A 22,886-nucleotide genomic window follows, 5' to 3' on the forward strand; every position below is an offset into this window, starting at 1 on the left:
TGCTGGTGGAGCACCCTGTCCATAAGGCAGGGGCAAGTCTTAGACTCAGTTGCCCCGCAGTAAAATGTGGATAGCCACGATCCCGCAAAGGCAAGGAATGGTGCCGCTAACCCAGAGACATAGGAATGTGGACATCTAATCTTTTTATCAATACATAATCATTGTCACAATGATTACACTGTCACAACACCACAGTTATGTCATAACACCACAGTTATAAACAGCTAATTACTATCAGCTGTCACAACTTCTACAATTATGGTTGAGACCATTGTCATCACTACCAAGACAGTATTAGCCACTGTTCATCTAACTCTTTTGTAGCTATGCATAATTAGTGACATGTATTTTAACCAAGCACATGCAAGCCAGGGGCTGGGGAGTTTTGCAAAAACATCAGGAGTGGTACTTGTGCTGATTGTGCCCCCCCCCCCGCCTCGTCCCAGCCATTGCATGGAACTCTTGCGAGGGTCAAGGGTTCAAGAGCAGCCAGTGACCAGTCAAGCAGACACCAGCTTTGCAGAGCTTTGCTGTGCATTACTCAGAAGCAAGTCCAACAGAGTTCAGAGAGACTTACTCCCAAGTAAATGTGCACTCAGGATTGCAGCCATTGGCCTCTTGCTCTTGTCATACATGATTTCAGTGATCTATTGTGGATGTTTACGTTCCAATGATGAGCCACTTTGCCTAGTGGAGGAACAGGATAAACTGGAGGGATATTTTAAACAATACAGTCATACCTCGGGTTGAAGTTGCTTCAGGTTGAGCATTTTCAGGTTGCGCTCTGCAGCGACTCGGAAGTAACGGAACACGTTACTTCTGGGTTTCGCCGCTCGTGCATGTGCAGACGCTCAAAATGACATCACGCGCATGCGCAGAAGCGGCGAGTTGCAACCTGCGCAGACGCGGGTTGCGTTCACTTCAGGATGTGAACAGGGCTCCAGAACAGTTCCCATTCGCATCTAGAGGTACCACTGTAGCTCAATACTTTGCTGGGAGGAATAACTAGTGACGCCTGCATCTCTGCTGCAGGAGAGCCACCCCCTGCCCAGTGTAACCATGACAGCCCCTGGGATCTCTTTACAACCCTTCTCCACTGACAGAGGTGATCTGACACCAGCATTCACTGCCCTTGCTCTCAGCAGTGGGAGGCTGCAGGCTCTGCATGTCCAAAGCCTGAGCCTTTAAAGCCAGTGCTCTGAATAAGCGAAAGCACCCCAGGGCAGGATCACATGACTGATACCAGAAATATCTGTGCACCTTGCACACACACACACACACACACACACACACAGCACCAGCGAGGCAGTCCAGCTTAAAGGGGCAGTGCTCAGCACATTTTGCCACACACCAAAACAACAGCAGCTACCTTCCAGAAGAAGGGGGGGTGAGTTCAGAGGGACGGGAGGACAGAGAAGCAGATATCGGGTGTATTCCTGAACAAGCCTATTGAAAGAGGAACAGTTTGCTCCTGTGTGCCAGTCGCCATAGGAACACAGGATGCTGCCTTATTTGGAGTCAGCCCATTGGTCCATCAAACACAGGACCATCTACACTGATTCGCAGCAGCTCTTGGGAATTTCAGGGAGGGGTTCTTCCCCAGCCCTACCTGAAGATGCCAGGGATTGAAGCTGGGACCTGCATGGAAAATGTTTCCCCGGGGTTTGAGTAGGGGATTAAGCTGCTGGTGGTTCTCTCTGTTTTTTATTTCCTGGCCTGCCTCCTGAGAAAGGAACTGCACGCAAGCATAAAAACGGCCCCCTGCCCTTTCTACCAAGGCAAAGGTTACTTTCCCAAACCACCCAGATTGTTTCTTTAGTCCAATCAAGGCAAAAATCATGACTTTTAAGTCTGGACAACCACTGACTAGTCAGAACCCCACAACCTGGGATTCTTTTAGAAATAAAGCAACTATATTATTATTGGCCAGCTAAAAAGCAGGATGCCACAAAGGGAACAACTTTGTCTTTTTAGACTACAGTATGATGCCAAGAATATCAGCTGCTGATCTTTTACCAAAATAAAAGCAAGTATCTAGTTTTGATGGATGAGTATTCCCATGACTCTTTTATTGAACACACAACTCTGTTCCTGTATAGAGCACTTATTTACAGCCTAGGACACACTGGCCAAAAGTTGTGTGTGGAAGAGCCAAAAGCAGGCGATGGAATAGCTCGTTAAAAAGGCATATTTAGGAAGAGGTATGGTAGGGAGAACTGACAGCAGGCACCATCATTTAGACAGGAGAGGCCGACTAGAAAGGAAGCTCTTTCCTTTCACAGGATGGTTGGTGAGAACAACACACTCCTTACTGGCAGTTTTGGGATTAAATAGAATATCCTACACCAGGACAGAATCAAGCCGTGCAAAAAGTCCTGCCTTTCCATTTACTATTAGAAAGACAGACAGTATGTTCCACTCTGGTCTTAACCTTTTGTATGAAAATGGTTTGAAAGACAGAAACACCATTACCCTGCCTGAGTCTTCAGAGTGGGGTGGGCGACGGAATCTAGCTGCCAAGGGAAACTGTGCCAAGAGGAAAGCCCTTGTGCAAAACTCTTCACTGTCTCCAAACAATTATAGGAGGCTTTTGCATGCCTCTACCCTGGCAAGTCAAAACACACCCCGGGAACTCCCCAGGCATTTCTGCCCACCCACTCAGCTCTTAAGAGGTATTTAGATAGTTATATATAACCCAACTTGCTGGCTGATACTCTGGGAACGCCTAACTAGAGCCCAGCCATCACCTGGCTGATAGGAACTGTCATCCGAATATCTGGTGGGCACCAGAATGGCAACGGCCACACTGCTTGCACAGGGGAGGTGTTGCAAAACATGGAGATATATGGAAAAGCGCGCAGCACCTCCAACAACATCCCCCAACTCAGTCTGCCACTCTAGTCTCTGTGCATCTAGGCCCATCACAAAGGGTGGTGGGTTTTAAACCAACACAATTTCCCTCTGGCTAATAGCAGCTCCAAGGGAGGCAGATTTAGACTGGGGGCCTCTGATTAGACCCCTCCTCCACAGTCCTGCTTCAAATCAGGGCCCCTCACAATTGCTTGTACAAAAATATTATTTTCAGTGTGCCAAACATGGAACTCCAACACAGCATACAGCTTGGCATTTAAACAGAGGGCAACCAGGTAAGGGGCTTGTCCCAAGGGGAGATGAACCAGATTATGAGGTTGCCCTTTGGTGGAAGCGACTATTCCTCTCTTCCAATACCTGTTTGTACACTCACTACACCTTTTTTCACACTTAGGGCTGCCTGAAAAAGGTGCAGTTGGGAGTATCCTAGAAGAGCTATGTGTGGTGTTAGAGCACCTTGAAACCACCATACAAATTGGACCACCTGTCTAAGTAACCCAGTCCTGTTTATTCCTGGTCCAGGTAGAGTGAAGCAGTGTTGCTATGTACTTAAAGAGACTGGAAGCACTTGCATAGGACATGCATGTGCTCATTGATATGTATAGATCTCCATATGTTGTAGAATGAAAACCAAAGAATTTCCTATGCAAATCACTCCAAATAAATTCATTTGCACCTCATCCCAAGCCATCCAAATCAGGTCCAATTCAATTAATTTACCCAGTTAATTTCCCCACCAGATCTTGCTACAAATCTACTCAACAGTCCCTATCTATCGCTCCCTAGATAAATTTATTTGACTTTTTGAGGAACAACTATCCCACTGAGTAACCCAGATCATGCATACGCATTCAATTTCTCCCCAAGTTCATTACCCACAAAAACCACTTGGGCCATTCAGAAAAAGATTTGTGGCCCATCTCCCCACCCCTGCCGTAGCCCACACCCGGCAATATCCCAGAAGGGAAGTCCTTCCCAGCTCGCACCCCCAATATCCTTTCATATTTGGGATGCTGAAGACTGAACCTCTAAACATGGCAGCAATTATGTGCCTCTCAAGCACTAAGCATCAATCAGAAACAAACACAAAGCTAGCAATTAGGCTACTTAACATTCCTCTGTGTCTTGATGATGAGAGGTTCAACCTTAACGCAGAAAGTTCATTCCAAGCCCACAGGAAAGAGACTGCTTCATTGCTGGAGAGCCTGAAGTCATCAGGAGAGACAACAAGCAGAAAAGTGCCTGCCGGATATGAGCTACCAGGATCTGCCCCTTGGCTAAGGACTCAGTGGACTGGGCTATGGAATGGGAGCAGGGAACTCCACACACCAACCCCTAAAAGACTACCAACATCACAAGATTTCAACAGGAGCTAAGAAAAGCTTTGAGCACCTGTGGCCCTTCGGGAGTTGCTCCCACCATCCCTGCCCACTGGTCATGTCAGAGGATGGAGTCCAACAACATCTGGAGGGCCACAGCTTCATCATCGCCGACACACAGAAAACCCAGACAAAATAAAGAATGGGAGAATCTTCCTGCCTACACAAGGCCCCCAGCCCCATGCCGAGATGAGAGAGAAGTGAACCGTTTTTCTCCAAGGTCACCTTGATCCCTGCAGGCCTGGAGATGCTGACTCTGCACTGGATTTGGTTCTGCCACTCACCCTCCCCCCCCCCAAGCTCCATCTTTGTTCTCTGTGTTAAGAGCAAGATCAATACTGATGGAGCCTCTTTACTAAAGTATTGCTCATACATCCATTCTCTTCCCTGGGCAAATGCAAAGCAAAGCAAATAAAGCAGGTTCTCCGCACCAACCTCTCTCTGGAAAGCAAAAGGAACCTGTCTAGGGTGCCTGACCCATGGAGAACCACACAGCTGGGGAACAGAATGGGGAGGGGCTCTGCGGTCAAAAGGATACCAGAGACAGGATGCCAAACAGCAACCAGGAACTGCACAGGACTTGATCTCATCATCTAAACTGAGACTTAGCAGTAGTGTAGTGTTCTATGAGAGCAGATATGGGCAGCAGGTGAATCAGGATCTGCCCATCAAAGCACATAAAAGCATGCAAAGGTCTAATATGTGCCTAAACCTCCTTATTCAGTGAAGCCCGAAGAAGCTGGGGTTGTTCCAAGGCTGTTCAGATTGCTGTGGGATGCTTCACCAAAAATGGTTTCAGTTTCAAGAGAGGCATGGGTGTAGCGGGGGGGGGGGGCAGGGAGGGGCAGCTGCCCCCCCAAATCAATAAAAATACACAGTGGGGGTTCTGCCCCCCTCCACACAAGCAAAAGGCCTGTCCCCCCAACAAAAACCCTGGCTATGCCCATGAAGAGAGGTACTCCTAACTTCTAAGTAATGCTCTTAGTTCGCAAAAGTCCCTCCAATCTTTTGTTAAATGTTGCCTCACCTTACAATGAGAAGAACTTCTGAACCCAGGTCAACTGGATGCCTGCAACTTTCTCCCACAAGTAGAATACTTGGTGCTTTTAAAATGTTTAATCTTCTCCAACCTGGTGCCCCTCCAGCTGTTTTGAACTATAACTCATGCTGGCTGGGGCTAATGGGAGTTGTAGTCTCAAAAACCCGCGAAACAGTAATTGGGGTGGGGAAGATGAACATAAATTATCTCTGTGTCTCTTCAGACAGCCACATATTTAATGTACGGCCAGCATTATGATAAAGAAAAGCCACGTGGAACTGGGAGACCACACTAGGTTACACCTGCACTAACCACTGGGCTAGGCTGCTTCTCAAAGTGCACCTTAAGATGCTTCAGGAACGCTGCGTTGACCTTGCAATTTCTACCCCTCGGCCAGCGAGAGGGAAAAAAGAGCAAAGGGAGGGGAGTTCCCGCCGCCGCCGCCACACGCGCAACTGTTCAGTTCCTGCCGAATCAGATTTAACTCATCCTCCTCTCTTGCTTCCAGCATCCAAAGAGGAGAAAAACAAAATCTGAGCGGAGAAAGGTGGGGGGAGAGGCAGGAGGCTGCAGAATCGCTGCAGAGATGGGCAAACAAGCCCTGCTTCCTAAAAGCTTAGATGCTGCTGGCTTCAACAAGGCGAGGAAGGCAGCTGAGGGGGGGGGGGACCCCTACCCTGTTGGAAAAGAACACAGGAGAGACACACTGGGTGGGGTGGGGGATGCTGTTTCCAGTCACCCCCCTTCCTCCATCACCACGCAGATTCCCCACCGCTGGCTGGGGCAGACGCAGGCAGCGGATCCCAAAGACGCCGTGCAGAGGGGCCTCGGGTGGCACATACCTCCCCCCGGCCCCCTCCCCGAAGCTCCATAGACACAAGCCCCCTTTGCAAAGCCAACCCCGGGCCGAACATCCCGACGGTGACAAAGGGCAAGCTCCGCCGCCCAGAGTTTCCGGTCTTTCAGCTGCACCCCCAAGTCAGCCGCCTCCCCGAGTTTACCCCCCACCCCAAAGTCCCGATTCCAAAGAAGCGCGTGGGGCTTACTTCCGAGTAGACCCGTAAGGATTGCACTGCAGGGCTGCGATCCTAAGCGCGCGCGCGCGCACGCAGCGGATGGTGGTGAGACTTACTCTCGAGTAAATCTACACACCCTTGCGCGGGGGTGAGGGCCGGGGGCTTAATGGGAAATCCCCGGGCAAGCCCGATCCTGCGCTCGGCTGCAGACCCCGAAGAAGTTCACGAAGACTGAGGAGGGTGGGGGTCTCGGGCTCGCTCGCTTCCCTCCCCGGTGCCCAGCCCGCCGGCGGGACGCCACCCTGCCCCGGCCGCGCCCCGGCTCACCCTTCTTCTTGAAGAGCTTCAGCAGCGACGGGAGGTTCCTCCCGAGGAAGACCACCATCCCGACCCCCGGCCCGGCCCGCTCCGGGCGGCTGCTGCAGCTGCTCCGGCAGCGTCCTCTTCCTCTTCAGCCAACCCTCGACGGTGAGGCAAGGCGCCTCTTCGTCCCTTTCTCCTTCAGCATCCCTCGTCGGCCGCCTCCCTCGCCGGGGCGGGACCAGCGCAGCCGCTGCCGCCGCTTCGCCCCGGGAGGGTTTGGGCGCCGAAGGAGAGAGAGCGCCGCTCCTGCTGCTGCTGCCGCCGCCGCCGCCAGCGCCGTCGGGGTCCTCAGAAGGCGGCGCGGGCAACAATGGAGGGGACGGGCGGGGGGGGACTTCTCCGCTTCTCAGCCCCTCCCCCCGCAATATCTGGGCGGCAGGAAGGGATGCGGACCCTCCAGGCTCAGGGCCGGGTCTTGCAGGCCCAATTCCCTCCTCCCAGGGTACCCCATTCAAAACTGCTTTAGCTTGAGGCTGCGCAAGCACTCGGGAAACCGCTCACCTGTAAAGGCCTGCCTTTTGGAGCATGATAACAAAAAGGCTTTAAGAACAGGTTTGGAAATGTAAAAACAATAACAACTAGTAAGTAGCGAACACGTGAACTGTACACAACTTGGGCAGCTTCGCAGGAGCACCCATTCCTCACCTGTTGACTGGAGGTGGGGGGCAAAAGGGCCACAGTAAAGAATGGGGGCATTGTCTCAGGCAGCCCCCTCACAGTGGCCTCACTCCAGGATCCTCAGAAGCATTCAGAAAGTGAGGAAGCAGCTGCAAATGTGCACACATGAATCCCGTCTGGGAGCCTTAGGAAGACCTGCTTAGAAAGTTAGGCTTTCTGCCTTGCATGCAGAAGGTCCCAGAGTCAATTGCTGGCGTCTCTGGGAGAGATGCCTGCTGGAACCCCTGGAGAGACGCTTGCTGCCAGTCAGTGTGGACCACTGCTCTTCAACAGATGGGTGGGACATGGCCTGATTCAAGGTGGGTTGCAACAGGAGCACTATGCAAACATATGGTAAAATATTTTTAAAAAACAGGTTCCCAAATGCACATTTGGTTTAAAACCAGATCTGAAAAGGTTGAAGTCCCCTGACTGCACAACACAGAGCAGGATGGACCAGTGAGCCTGACTCAGTACAGTGGTACCGCAGGTTACATACGCTTCAGGTTACATATGCTTCAGGTTACAGACTCCGCTAACCCAGAAATAGTACCTCGGGTTAAGACCTTTGCTTCAGATTGAGAACAGAAATCGTGCTCCGGCGCAACAGCAGCAGCAGCAGCAGCAGGAGGCCCCGTTAGCTAAAGTGGTGCTTCAGGTTAAGAACAGTTTCAGGTTAAGAACAGACCTCCAGAACAAATTAAGTACGTAACCAGAGGTACCACTGTATAAGGCAGCTTCCCATGATCCTCTTGCTACAAGTTGGAACTGTTGCGACTCTCTCTCCCCTCCCTTTCCTCTTTGCCATGTGTGAACATTGCGTTGTGCCTGGACTCCATTGTACTAACACTTGTCCCCCACACCCATAGCAAGGAGCAGCTTCCCCACACAGGAGAGGCCCTCATCCCCATGTGCAACTGAGGGCGTGCAGAGTAAATTTCCCCCACAGACAGATTTCAGGCACTAGGGAAGAGCCAGAAGTTCCAAATGCAGAAATGTGTGCCATCAATGCAGTCTCCTTTCTCTGCAGCAGTTTTCTCCAGCTGGGAGACAGCGGAAGAAGAATGGAGAAAATTCAAAAGATATCTTAAGGACTATTATAAACTTAATGAATGTTAGAGTGTTTTGGTTCTTAGGAACAAAGGGATACAGTGACATAAGGTTAGAATATAGAGATGACTAAGATGATTAAGGTTGGAAAGTAACAATTGGGAGTTGCTACAAAATTATGGACACTGGGATGCAGAAAGGGGGGGTATGGGGAAGTCTTAGAAAAGAGGTTTATGAAAATATGTTATGAAATTATACGTGTATGTTTGTTTTCTTAAGTGTTTGTTTGTTTTTTAAAAAATTTCGTAAAACCAATAAAAATTTTATAAAAAAAAAAAAAAAAAAAAGTTTTCTCCAGCTGGGGATGCTTTATCTTGTAGGGTTTCCTGCACACGGCCTGTGCAGACTCTGTTTCTTAAACTCCGCTCAGCCTCAGCTCTTCCTCTTACTTTCATTGCAGAGCAAATTAAGTCTTTTCATTGCCAGCTGTCAGGGTCCTCTTTTCACCCTTCTGGAGAACCTCACCCCCCCACCCCACAGCTGAATATTCATCAGGCCACTTAGAAAGAGAGGAGACCCCGGCAGGTCAGGCCCACGCCATCTGGCAGGCGGCAAGGCACTCAGACAAGGGGCGCTCCAAGCATGCAGGGCTGGGAGAGAGAAGAGGTGCTGCTGGCTCATTCTCCAGCAGCAACAGCCATTGTCATCTGGCACTTGGGTGACCAAATGGGGAGCTAAGACAGGTATGGGGGGAAAGGATGGAGAGGGACCCTACTCAAGCCAACAAAGTGATCCATTAGAAATGCCTGCCCCTGTGCCATGCTTTGGACTACATCTCCCATCAGCCCCTGCTGAGGCTGATGGGAGTTATAGTCCAAAACATATGGAGAGCACTGAGTTGGGGGTGGGAGGCAGGGGCAGTAAGGTGTATGACCTGGGGGGCAGCTAGGGGCGAGGACTTATCAGTGCTCCCCCCCCCAACTGAACCGAACCCAACCCTGAGGAGCCATCTAGGTGAAATTACAGACATTCCTCGCCTCGGCCTTGCCTTCTCTCTGTCTACTTGCGACTGTAACTTCCTTCAGGCAGGAGCTTTTTACTTAGGTTTGTATTGCTCCAAAAAAACCGTAACCTGATGGCATCACAAAACAACCACCTCGGACACCAGCCAAGCTAATCATCTATTTAAGGTGGCTGTGTCCAGCCCAGGGCTTCGGAGACAGATACAGAGACTCCTGCATTCTTTCTGGGCCTTCCCCTTCTCCCTCATCATTACCCATGAATCTCTGGGTCTCCATCTTGAGATTTCTCCTTACAGTGTAGCTCAAGGAAATGCAACCAGGACTAGGACTCTGCTAGGCAAAGGCCACCTTCCACTTCAAGGGTGGGGAACCTCAGGCTTGTGAGTGAAGAAGAAGAAGAAGAAGAGTTTGGATTTGATATCCCGCCTTTCACTCCCCTTCAGGAGTCTCAAAGCGGCTAACATTCTCCTTTCCCTTCCTCCCCCACAACAAACACTCTGTGAGGTGAGTGGGGCTGAGAGACTTCACAGAAGTGTGACTGGCCCAAGGTCACCCAGCAGCTGCATGTGGAGGAGCCGAGACACGAACCCGGTTTCCCAGATTACGTGACTACCGCTCTTAACCACTACACCACACTGGCTCTCGTGGTGAATGATTTGGCCCTCTGGGCCTCTTTGTCCAGCTGTTGGGACTCCCCTCAAGGCTGCACCCTTCCCCAGTCCTGCTCCGTGCCCTCAAGTGTTTTTGCCTAGTCAGGATGTCTCCTTGCCTTTTCTTTGCTGCAGGGGATGGGTTGTATGGGCAGAGCCACTCAATGCACATGGCTCCCCACCCCCAACTTTAGCTTCCCCGCTCACAGAGTGGCAATTCCCAGCACCCCAAACAAACTACAGTTCCCTGAATTCTTTTGGGGAAAGTCATGCACTTTAAATGTGTGTTGGACATGCTGTAAATGTATGGTGTGGCTCTGTAATGCAGCCTTACTGTACAAAGTTAATAGCCACATCCAATGCAACCCAGTCAAATGGGTGGGGTATAAATGTTGTTGTTGTTGCTGCTGTTGTCACCTGCCCCTAGACGGCTCCTGGAAGGTTCCCCATGAGAGAAGGCAGCCTGTGGGCTAAAAGAGATCCCCTACCCCTGCTCTACAGTACTTCTTTATCAGCCTATGTGAAATTATTAAAGGGCAAAAAATAAATAAATAGAAAATAAAAACCCTATAGCAACCCAGGTCCAGGCAGTCTCTGTTTACCTGCCTCAATCAAGCACATATGCCATATACAAATTCCCTTAATATACCTAAGTATAAAAAAGCAATTTCATTCACTCATTTTATTGTTTCATCCTCCAAAATCTTAGATTTGCCAGAGTTCCCTTCAAGGGCAGATGCCGTCTTTGTAACGGTTTGGAGATTCAAACAGTCTCTCATCCACTGTAGATTTTTATCAAGAGGTTAGAGAACTCATAACTTATCCTCTTACCAGGCGGCGGCTCCCTTTGTTACAGACCCTACTGAGCATCTTCCTTAAGGGGACTTAATAAATCTATCCCAGAACAGCGAGCAATAAGTCAGAATGCTGTCCTACCTCTCAGACTTGCTAGCTTGCCAGTGTTAATAATTAGTAATGGGCTCCATGGAGGCTGTGATTTTGTAGTCGCACTTTGTTTATGGGTCAACAGAGCATAACAAAAACACTCTGTTTTGATTGACTGACTGACTGACTGACTGACTGATTGATTACTCCTGTTGTACTGTGCTTCAAAAGTGTAACTGCACATGCTCAGAGCATTTCTTTTCTTTTTTAAAAAATCAGGCTTGTTAAGTTGCTTTTTTGTTTGTTTGTTGCTCTAACATGTCAGGAACGTAGAAGCAGTTGCAAAGCAGGGAATGGCAGTGGGGAGGATCTGAAATGTGGTGCTTCACAATGGAAGTAATGCACATGGCTACCTAGAGTCCAGGGCATAAGATGATCAAGCCACACCACCATTGAGGCAGAAATAAACATTCATATGCCATTAGCAAAAGGGGTGGGAGAAAGAAAGAAAGAAAGAAAGAAAGAAAGAGAGAGAGAGAGAGAGAGAGAGAGAGAGAGAGAGAGAGAGAGAGAAGTTCTTCCTGGTGCTCTGGACAATGCAGCTCTTAAGCTGACTCTGAAGAAGTAGGGCAGCTTTTGCCAACTTGGTGCTTGCCCTCCAGATGTTTTGGACAATTTCCAGCCAGAATGCCTGGGGTGATGGTCTATTTCAGTACAAAACACCTGTAGGGCAAAGGATGCAGAAAACCATAATAGTCTTTAACGTGCCACGTGCCCCTTTGACTCTTAGCCTTGTGTAATTAGGAGCTTCTTGGCTTCTGAAGCATCATCACCCGCCCCACCCTGCACCAAACTTCAGTTCCCAAGATTCTTTGGGGGAAGCTGCAGCGGTTGAACTGAATTAAAACAGAAGCATCCGAAGTGCAGGTAACTGTTGCACACCTGCCTTGCTCTTCTCCCAAGGAGCAAAATGGTTTCACTGCGACCCGCTCCCCTCACTCACCCCAAGCTCCTTGTCTCTTGTGATTCTCTCCCAGAGTGATTGGGCACTAGAATATCAAAAGAGGCTAAACAGGGAGAGAAGCCCTCAAAGGCTTTCCAGAAATAGCTGCTGATTTCCTGCTGAATTTGACTTTCATTTGCAGCCTCTTGTTCTGCCAGCAACATGCCCAGACAGAGCCAGTGGCTCATCTCAAATCAGACTTGCTCATCGGTCCTGAACCTCTGGCATAAATGAGGCACCTTTAGATTGTGGTACTGTGTGATGCTGGGGCAGCACCGAAAAGACTGTGAACCAGGATGTCCCTGGTTCAAATGATGAGTCATTGAACTCCTTAAGGGTGTCTACACAGGCCTTCTGGTCTAAAAGTGAATTGGCTTCCCGCTCTGTTCTCCAGTGTAAGGTATACAGGGCAGCCTTTGCAAGCCTGGTGCCCTCCAGAGGTTTGGGACTACAATTCCCATCAGCCCCAGCTGCAGCACTTGGGCTGATTTAACCCTTTCACAACAAAGATGCCAAGGAGGACAATCCACAGCCCTTGGCCTAAGTTCAGAAGCCCTCTGCAAACACAGTCCTTCCCCCTGCAGTCCTCTGGATGCGGAGGAGAGAAAAGAGGGTGGCCTCCCCATCAGCATGTAGCCTCCCCCTTGGCAGATTATCCCCTTGAGAAAGTAGCTCTTGAGAGTCAAAGGGTTGCCCAACCCAGCCTACAGTGACACCACTTTGCTACAGCATGTAATGCCTTAAGAGAGAATATTATGAAAATGATATACAGGTGGTACATAACCCCAGTCAAGCTTGCAAAAATCTATCATTTGCCCAATAATAAATGTTGGAAATGTAAAGAAACTGAAGGTACATTCTTTCACCTTTGGTGGACGTGCCCAAGGATTAAGGCTTTCTGGGAAATGATATATAATGAACTGAAAAAGGTATTTAAATATACCTTCTTGAAGAAACCAGAGGCCTTTCTCCTGGGCATAGTCGGCCAATCGGTGTTAAAGAAGGACAGAATTTTCTTTATGTATGCTACAACAGCAGCAAGAATACTCATTGCAAAGTATTGGAAGACACAAGATCTACCCACTTTGGAAGAATGGCAGATGAAAGTGATGGACTACATGGAATTGGCGGAAATGACTGGTAGAATCCGAGACCAGGGAGAAGAGTCGGTGGAAGAAGATTGGAAGAAATTTAAAGATTATTTACAGAAATATTGCAAAATTAATGAATGTTAGAATGATGTTTGATTGAAGTTAAGTGGTTTCTAGCTGTAATGATATAAAAGAATATGGAAAATTGGATTTCTAAATAGGTAAAAATTTAATGTTACAATATATTAAGATTAAAGATCAGGATAATAAGGAGGGAAAGAAATTGCTGAATTAATTAACTGAATTGGAACACAAAAAAGGGAGGTATGAGGAGGTCAGGGAAACAAGGATATGAATGTAAGATATGGAAAGATTGATTTTTTTATTTTTATTTTTTTCCTTTTTTCTGTAAGTGTACTTACTTTTTTATTCTGTATTTTTCTTGTATTTTTATTTTTGTCTTTTACTTTTGTATTTTTTGTTTTTATGTAATTCCTTTTTCTGAAACTTTAATAAATATTTTATAAAAAAAAATAATACAGTGACACCACTTTGCATCCACAGGCAATCATAATCAACAAGGCCTTTCAGGCCACACCACTGAAGTTACAGCCCCAGCAGTACTAGACACCCTTGCAAGGCTGTTACTGAGAGAATGGATGTGGAGCACTTTGTATCCTGCGTTCTGGGGGAGAGGGAGCAATACAGAAAAGCAAGTGCATTTTGGACTATTGATGATATGGCACATCCACACTAGGGGTTGCACTATAAAACATCCTCACTGTGAACTTTCAGGCATCTCTTGGGAGGCCTTTTTATGCTAACAGGCCTATTTAATCGTTTTAAAAAGATGAGCCAGTCATTTCTGGATGTCCATGAGTTCTAGTGTTATTGGACAGGGAGGAAAACTTTCCTCTACTCACTTTCTCCGTGTCACCTCTTACTCACCTCTTCTCTAAAGAGAAACTAAATTAAACTAAAAAAAAATCCCAAACATGCAATGTTGTGGTTGTCATGTAACAAGACATGCAAATGTGATCCAGCCAGCTGTATGACATTGCCAATTGGTGTCCCGAAGTCAACATTGTCCTACAGAACAAGCTCACACACATGCAACCACCATTCCAGTGGAAAATCCCACTGCGTTCATTAAAATTCACTATCAGGGTAGGGACATGTGTGACCCACCCATATAATTCAGAGTTCCTGATCACTTTCTTTCTTGCACCAAAAATATCGCTCTTGTTGGCCCTCCCACCTCATTTTCTTTGCTCTTACTTCAGTTATAGTTTATTATTTCCTGTCCATTCTGTACCCTGTGTGTGAACAACACTATGAAGCCCTTGTCCAGAGGGTTTTGCACAGGCCATGAAGTGGCAAGATCATCCCTCATATACATGCTGCTCCTCTGCAAATGAAAGCGGACCCCTGATTGTTCAAGGGAAGGTCTTTACTTCCAATAAGCACTGGCATAAATAATTTTTTTGTACATGCTTCTTTCTTACATTCCCATTTGCTGAAGTGTGTGTCACTGAAATGAAGAATAATGTGCATGTTGCCGCCTGAACTCTGTAACCCCAGCTCCGTCACTCTCCCCAAACACATTCCAATTTTCATACATCACAAAACTCAGGCCCGGCTTGGAGCAGCAGCAGGAGATTCCCGGGGCCAAATTCGTCATGTGCGAGGAAAGCAGCAAGAATGAGGAGGAAACGGCCAGCAGGAGACAACTGAGCATAGATGAGATCATAGCTATGGACTTCCGCGCATGCCAAAAAGTGCTCTAGAAAATGATTTATGAATAATGGCATCAAGAGGTCCAGGGTTGGTTTTGAGGCATGGATGTCCCTGCATTGCAAAGAAAGGGGAATGGTTCTCTGAGGTTCCCACATGACACCCAAAATGCTACAATTGCCACAAACATCCTGAAGACGCAAAGTTCAGATGACCTCTGTAGACGGCTTCAGCGCCCACGGAAGCCAAGCAGGTTGCACCATGGAATATAATAATTATATCCACTTTGATCTCGGTTTCTCCTCCTGCTTTGTGCCCAGCCTCTTTCCTTATACCACAACACTAATTTTCCCCGCCTTTCTTTCTCCCAGAAGTAATCCAATGAGCTGTCCGTCCAGGTACCTGCACAGCCTTCATATCTGTTGGCATTCACTTTGCATACTTATTTTAATCACTTTCTGTTTCATAATATATACAAACTTCCTGTTTGTACTACAACACCCCCCCCCCCCCCCGTTGACTACAATGAATGGCTTCTTTCAAGCCTAATTTCAGCCAGAGAGGGGGAGGCTGTGGGCACCACCAGGAAACATACTCACGGGCATTGCACTGGCACTTCGCAACTGCAAAGAGGGCCAGAGAATGGGGTGGTTTTCTTGTTGTGCCACAATGCACAACAAGGGCAGCACATCTCCCCGCCCTGGAGAGTTCAGGCAGAATGTGCTTTTGGGCCTTGGCTAAAGGAGAGCTGGGCACTATAGCATTAGCACCTGCATGGCAGCCTGCCACATCATCACCCCCTGCTCCTCCCTGGGTCAGCCTGTCTGCCTCCCTGCCTTCCCCTCCATTCTTAGAAAAGCGACCAAACAGGTTTATGTCTAAACGCAGACTTCCCAGGCTGAACAGGAAGAGCCGGAGAGACAGCAAAAGGCAGGAGGTTGCCTGCCTGCCTGCCCGCCTGCCTTCATGATGTGAGGCCACTTGAGAAGGCAGGCTAGGCCGCAGAAGGGTGGCACCCAAGGAGAAGGAACCCCAGGAGCAACACAGCATGTGGAACTCTTCCTGCTGCAGGAACTGAGCCTGTTCATGCAGCAGCCCAGGGCCAGATGATATTTCCTGGGCAGATGGGAAGCAGAGGTCACCATCTGAGAGGGAAAAGATGTCCCAGTCCCTTCTCGGTCTTCCCATGCCACACAAGCTCAATTTCAGGCAGGACAAGTGATCTCCTTTCCCTACCAGGGAGTCACAGAATCATAGAAATTAAATAAACAACAATACTGGCGGGGGTATGCTTTTTGGCTATTATTATGGTATGCATTTTTGTGTTTCTCTATTGTAAACCGCCCTGTAATCCTCAGATGAAGAGCGGTATAGAAATTTAATAATGGAACTGTTGAGTTGGAAGAGACCCAAAGGGTTATTGAGTGCAATCCTCTCCAGTGTAGGATTCACAGCTAAATCACACTCTGCTGTGGGATTTCCGTGGGCAGTGTATCGTGTTCACAGCAAAACTCAAAGAAATGCTCTTGTGCAGCCTTCCTCAACCGGAGGCTTTCCAGGTGTTTTGGACTACAATTCCCATCAGTCCCTGCATGGTACTGCTGGACGGATGGGAACTGGAGGTCACCAGTTTGGTTGCTCTTGGATATATTCAGGATTAAACTGCAACAAAAAAATAATATATTTTGAATATATAATGAATATATTCATTCATATATATATATACACACACACACACACACCGTATTTTTCACTCTATAAGACGCACCAGACCACAAGACGCACCTAGTTTTTGGAGGAGGAAAACAAGAAAAAAAATATTCTGAATCTCAGAAGCCAGAACAGCAAGAGGGATCACTGTGCAGTGAAAGCAGCAATCCCTCTTGCTGTTCTGGCTTCTGTGATAGCTGCTCAGCCTACATTCGCTCCATAAGACGCACAAACATTTTCCCTTACTTTTTAGGAGGGAAAAAGTGAGTCTTATAGAGCAAAAAATACGGTATATAGATGTATGTATATATGGCAAATTCCAGATAGATAGATAGATAGATAGCTGATAGATAGATAGATAGATAGATAGATAGATAGATAGACAGACAGACAGACAGACAGACAGACAGACAGACAGACATAGACCGATAGATATCACATTCAGACCACACATCACTCAGGGAGCTACGGGAAGGGGCTGCATCACAACTGCCTCTCCTAAACTAGATATGCAAGAGTCCCAAGGAACAAAAAGCCTAGAACACAACTGATGCTTTGGTAATAGCTCTGTTTGAGTGTTATTGGAGCGGAGCAGAATCTATAAGGTACAGGCGCCCTAGGATCCCTTACAACGTCACAAATAGGGCAATGGGGTACAATTCTGCCACATGGAGGTACCCTGTGTTGAGTCAGCCCACTACGGCATTTAGCTCAGTACTCAGCCTTTGCCAACCTGGTGCCCCTGGCAACTGGCATGCACAATTTATGCCTTGGATGACACAGCTGTGCTGGCAGGTGTTGATGGGAGTTGTAGTCCAAAATATATGGAGGGCACTGTGTTGGAGAAGGGCTGGCTCTACCTCAGCTATCAGCCCCTTAATGGAAACCTCCCCCTTCCCCACAGAGGTAGGTGCAGACGGCAGCTTTTGGGGAATGCCAAAGATGCACTGTTTTCACCCTGTCCTTTGACACGTGAGATGTATGTTTTCAGGGCCCACCCTCTTCCAGTGGCTGCAATTTGTTTTAATTGTTTTTAATTCTGACTTTTAAATGGCTATGACCTGCCCTAGGACCTGCTGGTGAAGGGCAAGTAAAAAAAATTAACAACAACAGCAACAAACAATAACAGGAACTGCCTTCCCCAGCCTTGCTACCCTTTTGACCGGAGATGCCACTGGCTTGACCTTGGGACATTTTACCTGCCAAGCAGGTGCTGTTCTGCTGCCCATCAGCTGGGACTCTTCCTCTCAAACTGCACACCTCTCTCCTCATTCTGGAAACTGGCTTAGATAATAATAATAATAATAATAATTTATTATTTATACCCCGCCCATCTGGCTGGGCCTCCCCAGCCACTCTGGGCGGCTTCCATAAAAACCAAAAATACAATAAAATATCACACGTTAAAAACTTCCCTGAACAGGGCTGCCTTAAGATGTCTCCTGAATGTCAGATAGTTGTTTATCACTTTGACATCTGCTGGAAGGGCGTTCCACAGGGCGGGCGCCACTACCGAGAAGGCCCTCTGCCTGGTTCCCTGTAGCTTTGCTTCTCGCAATGAGGGAACCGCCAGAAGGCCCTCGGCGCTGGACCTCAGCGTCCGGGCAGAATGATGGGGGTGGAGACGCTCCTTCAGGTATACTGGACCGAGGCCGTTTAGGGCTTTAAAGGTCAGCACCAACACTTTGAATTGTGCTCGGAAACGTACTGGGAGCCAATGCAGGTCTTTCAAGACCGGTGTTATATGGTCTCGGCGGCCGCTCCCAGTCACCAGTCTAGCTGCCGCATTCTGGATTAGTTGTAGTTTCCGAGTCACCTTCAAAGGTAGCCCCACGTAGAGTGCATTGCAGTAGTCCAAGCGGGAGATAACCAGATGAAAAAAAGAAGTTCCTTCTGCACACACACCCCCCTCTAAATCAAAGAGGATTAACAGCTGAGGAGGGAGAGAGGTGATATGATAGCTACCTTCAAATATCTGAAGGGCTGTCACATGGAAGACTGAGCAAGCTTGCTTTCTGCTGCTCCAGAAGGGATGACCCAAGCCAATGGATTCCAATGACAAGAATGGAGATTCCAACTAAATCCTAGGAATAGCTTTCTGGTGGTAAGAGTGGAACGGACTCCCTAGGAAGGTGGTGGACGCTCCTTCAGTGGAGGTTTTTAAGCGGAGTTTGGATGGCCATCTGTCAGGGATTCTTTGGCAGTGATTCCTGCACTGCAGGGAGTTGGGACTAGACACTTCTACAGTCCTATGAATTTGCCTGGGTAGGACTACACATGTTTGAATGGCACAATAGTGATGGCTCTCCCACAAAAATGCCCAGTGGTGCATCTCTGTGCCTGTGAAGGGGCATGGTGGAAGTCACCTTCAAAGGTCCTGGAGGAAGCAGTCCAAAGGGGCTGGTGGCTTTCAGGTGGGGTCAGTCAATCTACTCCCCAGTCCTACACTAGCCCCTCAAAGCACTTCCAGACAGGGACTTCCAGACAGGGAAACCCCGCCCCCTCTGTGCTTCAAGTCGCATAAGCATACAGGATGCTGCCTTGCCACAAGTTAGACCCACTGGTCCTCAGGATTCAACACTCTCTATACCGACTGGCAGAAGGTCTCTAAGTTCCAGGCAAGGGACATTCTGAGCCCTACTTGGAGATGCCATCAGATCAGGGATTGAACCTGGGACCTTTTGGATACACTGAGCAGCAGCCCTTCCTGTAAACCAGATGTCTCCCCCCCACACACACACACACCTTGTTCCCAATGGGTGGCATCTGGCCACAGGCTGCATTCCACCAGGATGACTCAGTGGCATGCCTGGTGTGCCCATCCCCCATAAGGGCGTGATCCTGCTCTCCTATCTCCATAGCCTCCAAGGCCTTCCTAGCAGGGGTTCCAGCTAATGTGGTAGCAGAAGTCAAATGGGGCAGGAGGGAACTACTTCCCAGCTCAGCATGGGCAACAGAAGTTCCTAAAGGAAACCAGGCAGTTTCCAAGGCAATGCACTGCAGTGCAATATTTGGGGCACCAAACCAGGGTGGTACTGAAAGAGGAACTGAGCATTCAAGGGCTAAGACTTCAGCCCAACCTGAGATCTCATTTTAGTTACCTGAAAATACACACATACACCCCCTGATTAACTCTCCAAATTAATTCTGGGCTTAACTTGTGCCAGGGCTCAGTCTATGAATAATTTTTTTTAAAGGGTGCCACAAGGCCTGTGCAGAGTGCCTTTCTGTCGTTACTAAATAACTGAACCAGGTCCCTCAATCTTAGGGATTAGGGGTCAAAGCGATGCCCAGTGATGGCAGAACCAAAATATTCAGTGGGTGTTTGCTTGAATTCCACCCCCACCCCTCGGTTCAGAGTTTGCTTCTGCCCCCTTCTGGCCACCTAGAGGAGATGCAGCAGCCAAAGGCATAGCGGAAGAAGTCTTGGACCATCGCTCAGATCAAAGGCTGCTTAATGCATCCCAGCACTTAATTGCTAAGGTCCTGGTATGAGGAAGAAGAAACATTGCAAGCTTCCTGGAGCAAAGGAAAAACCAGCTGGGCAAATGAACAACCCTACAGTCTGCAGTCAGTGCCAGGGCTCAGCCAACAAAACAAAGAAGGGAACACCGCTAAACATGTGCAGAGTGCACCAGCCTGTCCAGTGACATTTCCTGGTGAAATCTATTGTTCTGAACATGACACAATTTCACAGAGGTACTTCTGTAAACATAGTTGATCGGGGGCAAGGGAATCAAATCTAACTTATTTAATGCATTTTTATGTAATATTTCCTCTAAAATGGCTCTAACCCTCCCCCACCCACATTTTTTATTCCCATAATAGTCCTACACATATAAGCCCTACACATGAGGAACCAAGGCACAGTCATGGGCATTGAGCGCATACACACACACACACCTCTACTTGCTCTCCCTCATTTCAAGGATGCCCTGGTGGAATGTGTCCCACAATGACAACACCTTCCCCAATTAATTCACTGTTTTGAGGCAACAACTTCTCCTGCCCGCTTTTCGGCCAAGACTCTCCCATTTCTGAGAGACTGGAAGTACAGGGAGCCAACTGCACCATTCCCCCCCTTTTTTTGCTACACACGGAGAATTGGGGGGCCCCCAGGCAGCCTTAGACCATCCTGCAGGGGCAGACACACCCCGGCCCCCACCAATCAATCCCAGCTGAGCGCCTGAAAAACCGCTGAAGCAACACAATGCACATTCTTTTGCTCTGCGGCCTCCGATGATCGGTTGCTATGGCGCTAGGACTGAGAACAGACCAAAACGCGCTCCACGTTTTCCAGACAATCGCCTGCCCCACCGCCACCACTCCCTGCTATCGCCCTCTCTCTGTTCACACATGTGGCCGACTCTTCTGCCACAATATGCCTTATCAGCAGAGGCCCCGTCTCCTCCTTTGTCAGGGGATGAATGTGGCATTGAAAGGAAGGGCCTCCGTCTGGCCTTGCCCACATCTCGCTGGATTGCTATGGGGACTGACAACACACAGGCCTACCTGAGATAAAAGACTGCTCTCTTCTGAGGCACTGGCAATATTTAAACTTCTCTTTCTTACCCTAACCCCAGGAAAGGTTTAAGTATAGTGCTGTGGCCCCATGCCCTCATGTTCTATCTTGACAGCAAACCCCTGCTGTAAGCAAATGGAAGCCTTGAACTTATTCAGCTGTGAGGAGATTTGCTTGGGTTTGTTTTTGTTTTTTTAAGGGGGGGGGTGCTGTTTGCCACCCTCGGCTCCTTTAGGGAAACAGAAACAACAACAATTATCATCATCAACATTATCATTATTGTCTGGGATCATGCCACTCATCCCTTTCTATACAGGGTGTGAAATGCTTTAGTACAGCCTTGTTGGCTGGCTGGGGCTGATGGGAGTTGTTGTCCAACAACATCTGGAGGGTACCAGGTTGGCAAAGTCTGCTTTAGGAACACAGGAAGCTGTTGCCTTAATACCATTGGTCCACTTAGCTCAGAATTGTCTATGCCAGATGTTCTTGAACTCAAATTCCCATCAGACTCAACCAGCATGCTCAATAGGCCAGGATGATGGGAGCTGGAGTCCAGCAGCATCTCATGAGCAACAAGTTCAACATGAAAAGTGATGGCCACACCAACTTGGATGGGTTTAAAAGAGGATTGGGCCGATTAATGGCGGGCAAGGCTATCAACAGCTAATGCTCTCCTTTCACAGCTGGGGGCCATAATGCTTCTGAATCCCAGTCTCTGGAAGCCACAACACAATAAGCAGGAAAGTTTTCCAATCGCTGCATTTGTTTGCAGAATTCCTGCTTGTTGCCATGCTGCTTAATGCACGGGTTAACCCCAAATTAAGTCCCTCTCTTTTAAAAAATGACATTTTAAAATTACCAGTATTTCCCTTCCCTTTCTTCTGCCCAGCATCTGCATGCACAAGCTTCCTAGGTCACCTCTAAATTGTGTGGATTCCCTGAATGTCCTGGAGAGTGTTTTGAACTTGGGCCCACTGTGTATACCTTGTATGCCACTTTAGCAACCAACCTCAGCTTCGGCCATGCACTACAAGACATTTACAGTCAACCCTGAGAAATCAGAAGGAAAGCGCTGGAACAAGCAACAAGTTGAGCCCAATGCAAACCTCAAACCATCTGCTGCGGAGTAGTCTCGCCCACTTCACAGAGTATCGCGAAGGTCAAGGTCAAAGGACTCCACATACTAGACATGACACCATTCAGGCAATTAGCAATTTGTGGATGGTGTTGGCTTGTCTGCACTAAACTGCAGATTAGGATGCTGCTGGAAGCAGGGGAAGGGGGCCTTTAACACTTTGCCAGATCCACCCTCGTGCATTCCCAATCCCAATGCCGTATCTGCTATCCAGTTTTTAAAATATAAAAAAGCACTTGCACAATTGTTCATTGCTCAAATGGTGTCATGACTAGTTTGGCCCTCTTCCTGTTCCTTTATGTAATCATAGTTCCAAAACGGGGAAATTTCGCAGACTGCACATGTGGAATGGGAAGGGCAGGCGGTTTAACAGAGCACAGAACAGGGATTTCTGCAGGCACCTGTTTGTCTCAAGTCCCTGCAAGACAGAAAGGCCACATCTGCCCAGATTCCTTTTTCAACTGAAAGTACAAAAGTTCAGCTCTCCTCCTTAGCATCGGATCACCCAAAGAGCAGCGTCAAGGGTACTCCTGCAATGCCAACTTTGGGGGATGACTCAGCCACCACTCCATCCATCCATGCCCAGGGCTTTCTCCCTCTCTTCAGCAAGGTCTGTTACAGTGCCAAGAGCCAAAACGTTGGCATTGCAATAGGTGTTCTTCCACCACTATTACTGCTACACGTGTCACACAGTGTTTTTCCAATGACATCTTGCAAAATACCTTGCCTGGAAAGTCTGACGCATCAGCAGGCAAATAA

The 22,886-nt window shown here is 48.3% G+C and overlaps 1 protein-coding gene across 3 annotated transcripts in view; it reads right to left on the bottom strand.

Moving 5' to 3' along the window:
* Window positions 1–22,886, bottom strand: part of NHSL3 (NHS like 3) — a 58,238-nt gene that overhangs the window by 12,433 nt on the left and 22,919 nt on the right. Inside the window, exon 1 of one of the 3 annotated variants that reach the window (XM_081203902.1) lies at window positions 6,633–6,920. The exons of the other annotated variants lie outside the window; for them this stretch is intronic. Within the exon in view, the coding sequence (XP_081060028.1) occupies window positions 6,633–6,690 (58 nt within the window). The 5' untranslated portion in view covers window positions 6,691–6,920. Of the gene's footprint in view, window positions 1–6,632; window positions 6,921–22,886 lie in introns of those variants that run through there. 3 annotated transcript variants of the gene reach the window in all.

The sequence above is a fragment of the Podarcis bocagei genome (genome assembly GCF_964188305.1).
Source record: "Podarcis bocagei genome assembly, chromosome: 7".
NCBI lineage: Eukaryota > Metazoa > Chordata > Lepidosauria > Squamata > Lacertidae > Podarcis > Podarcis bocagei.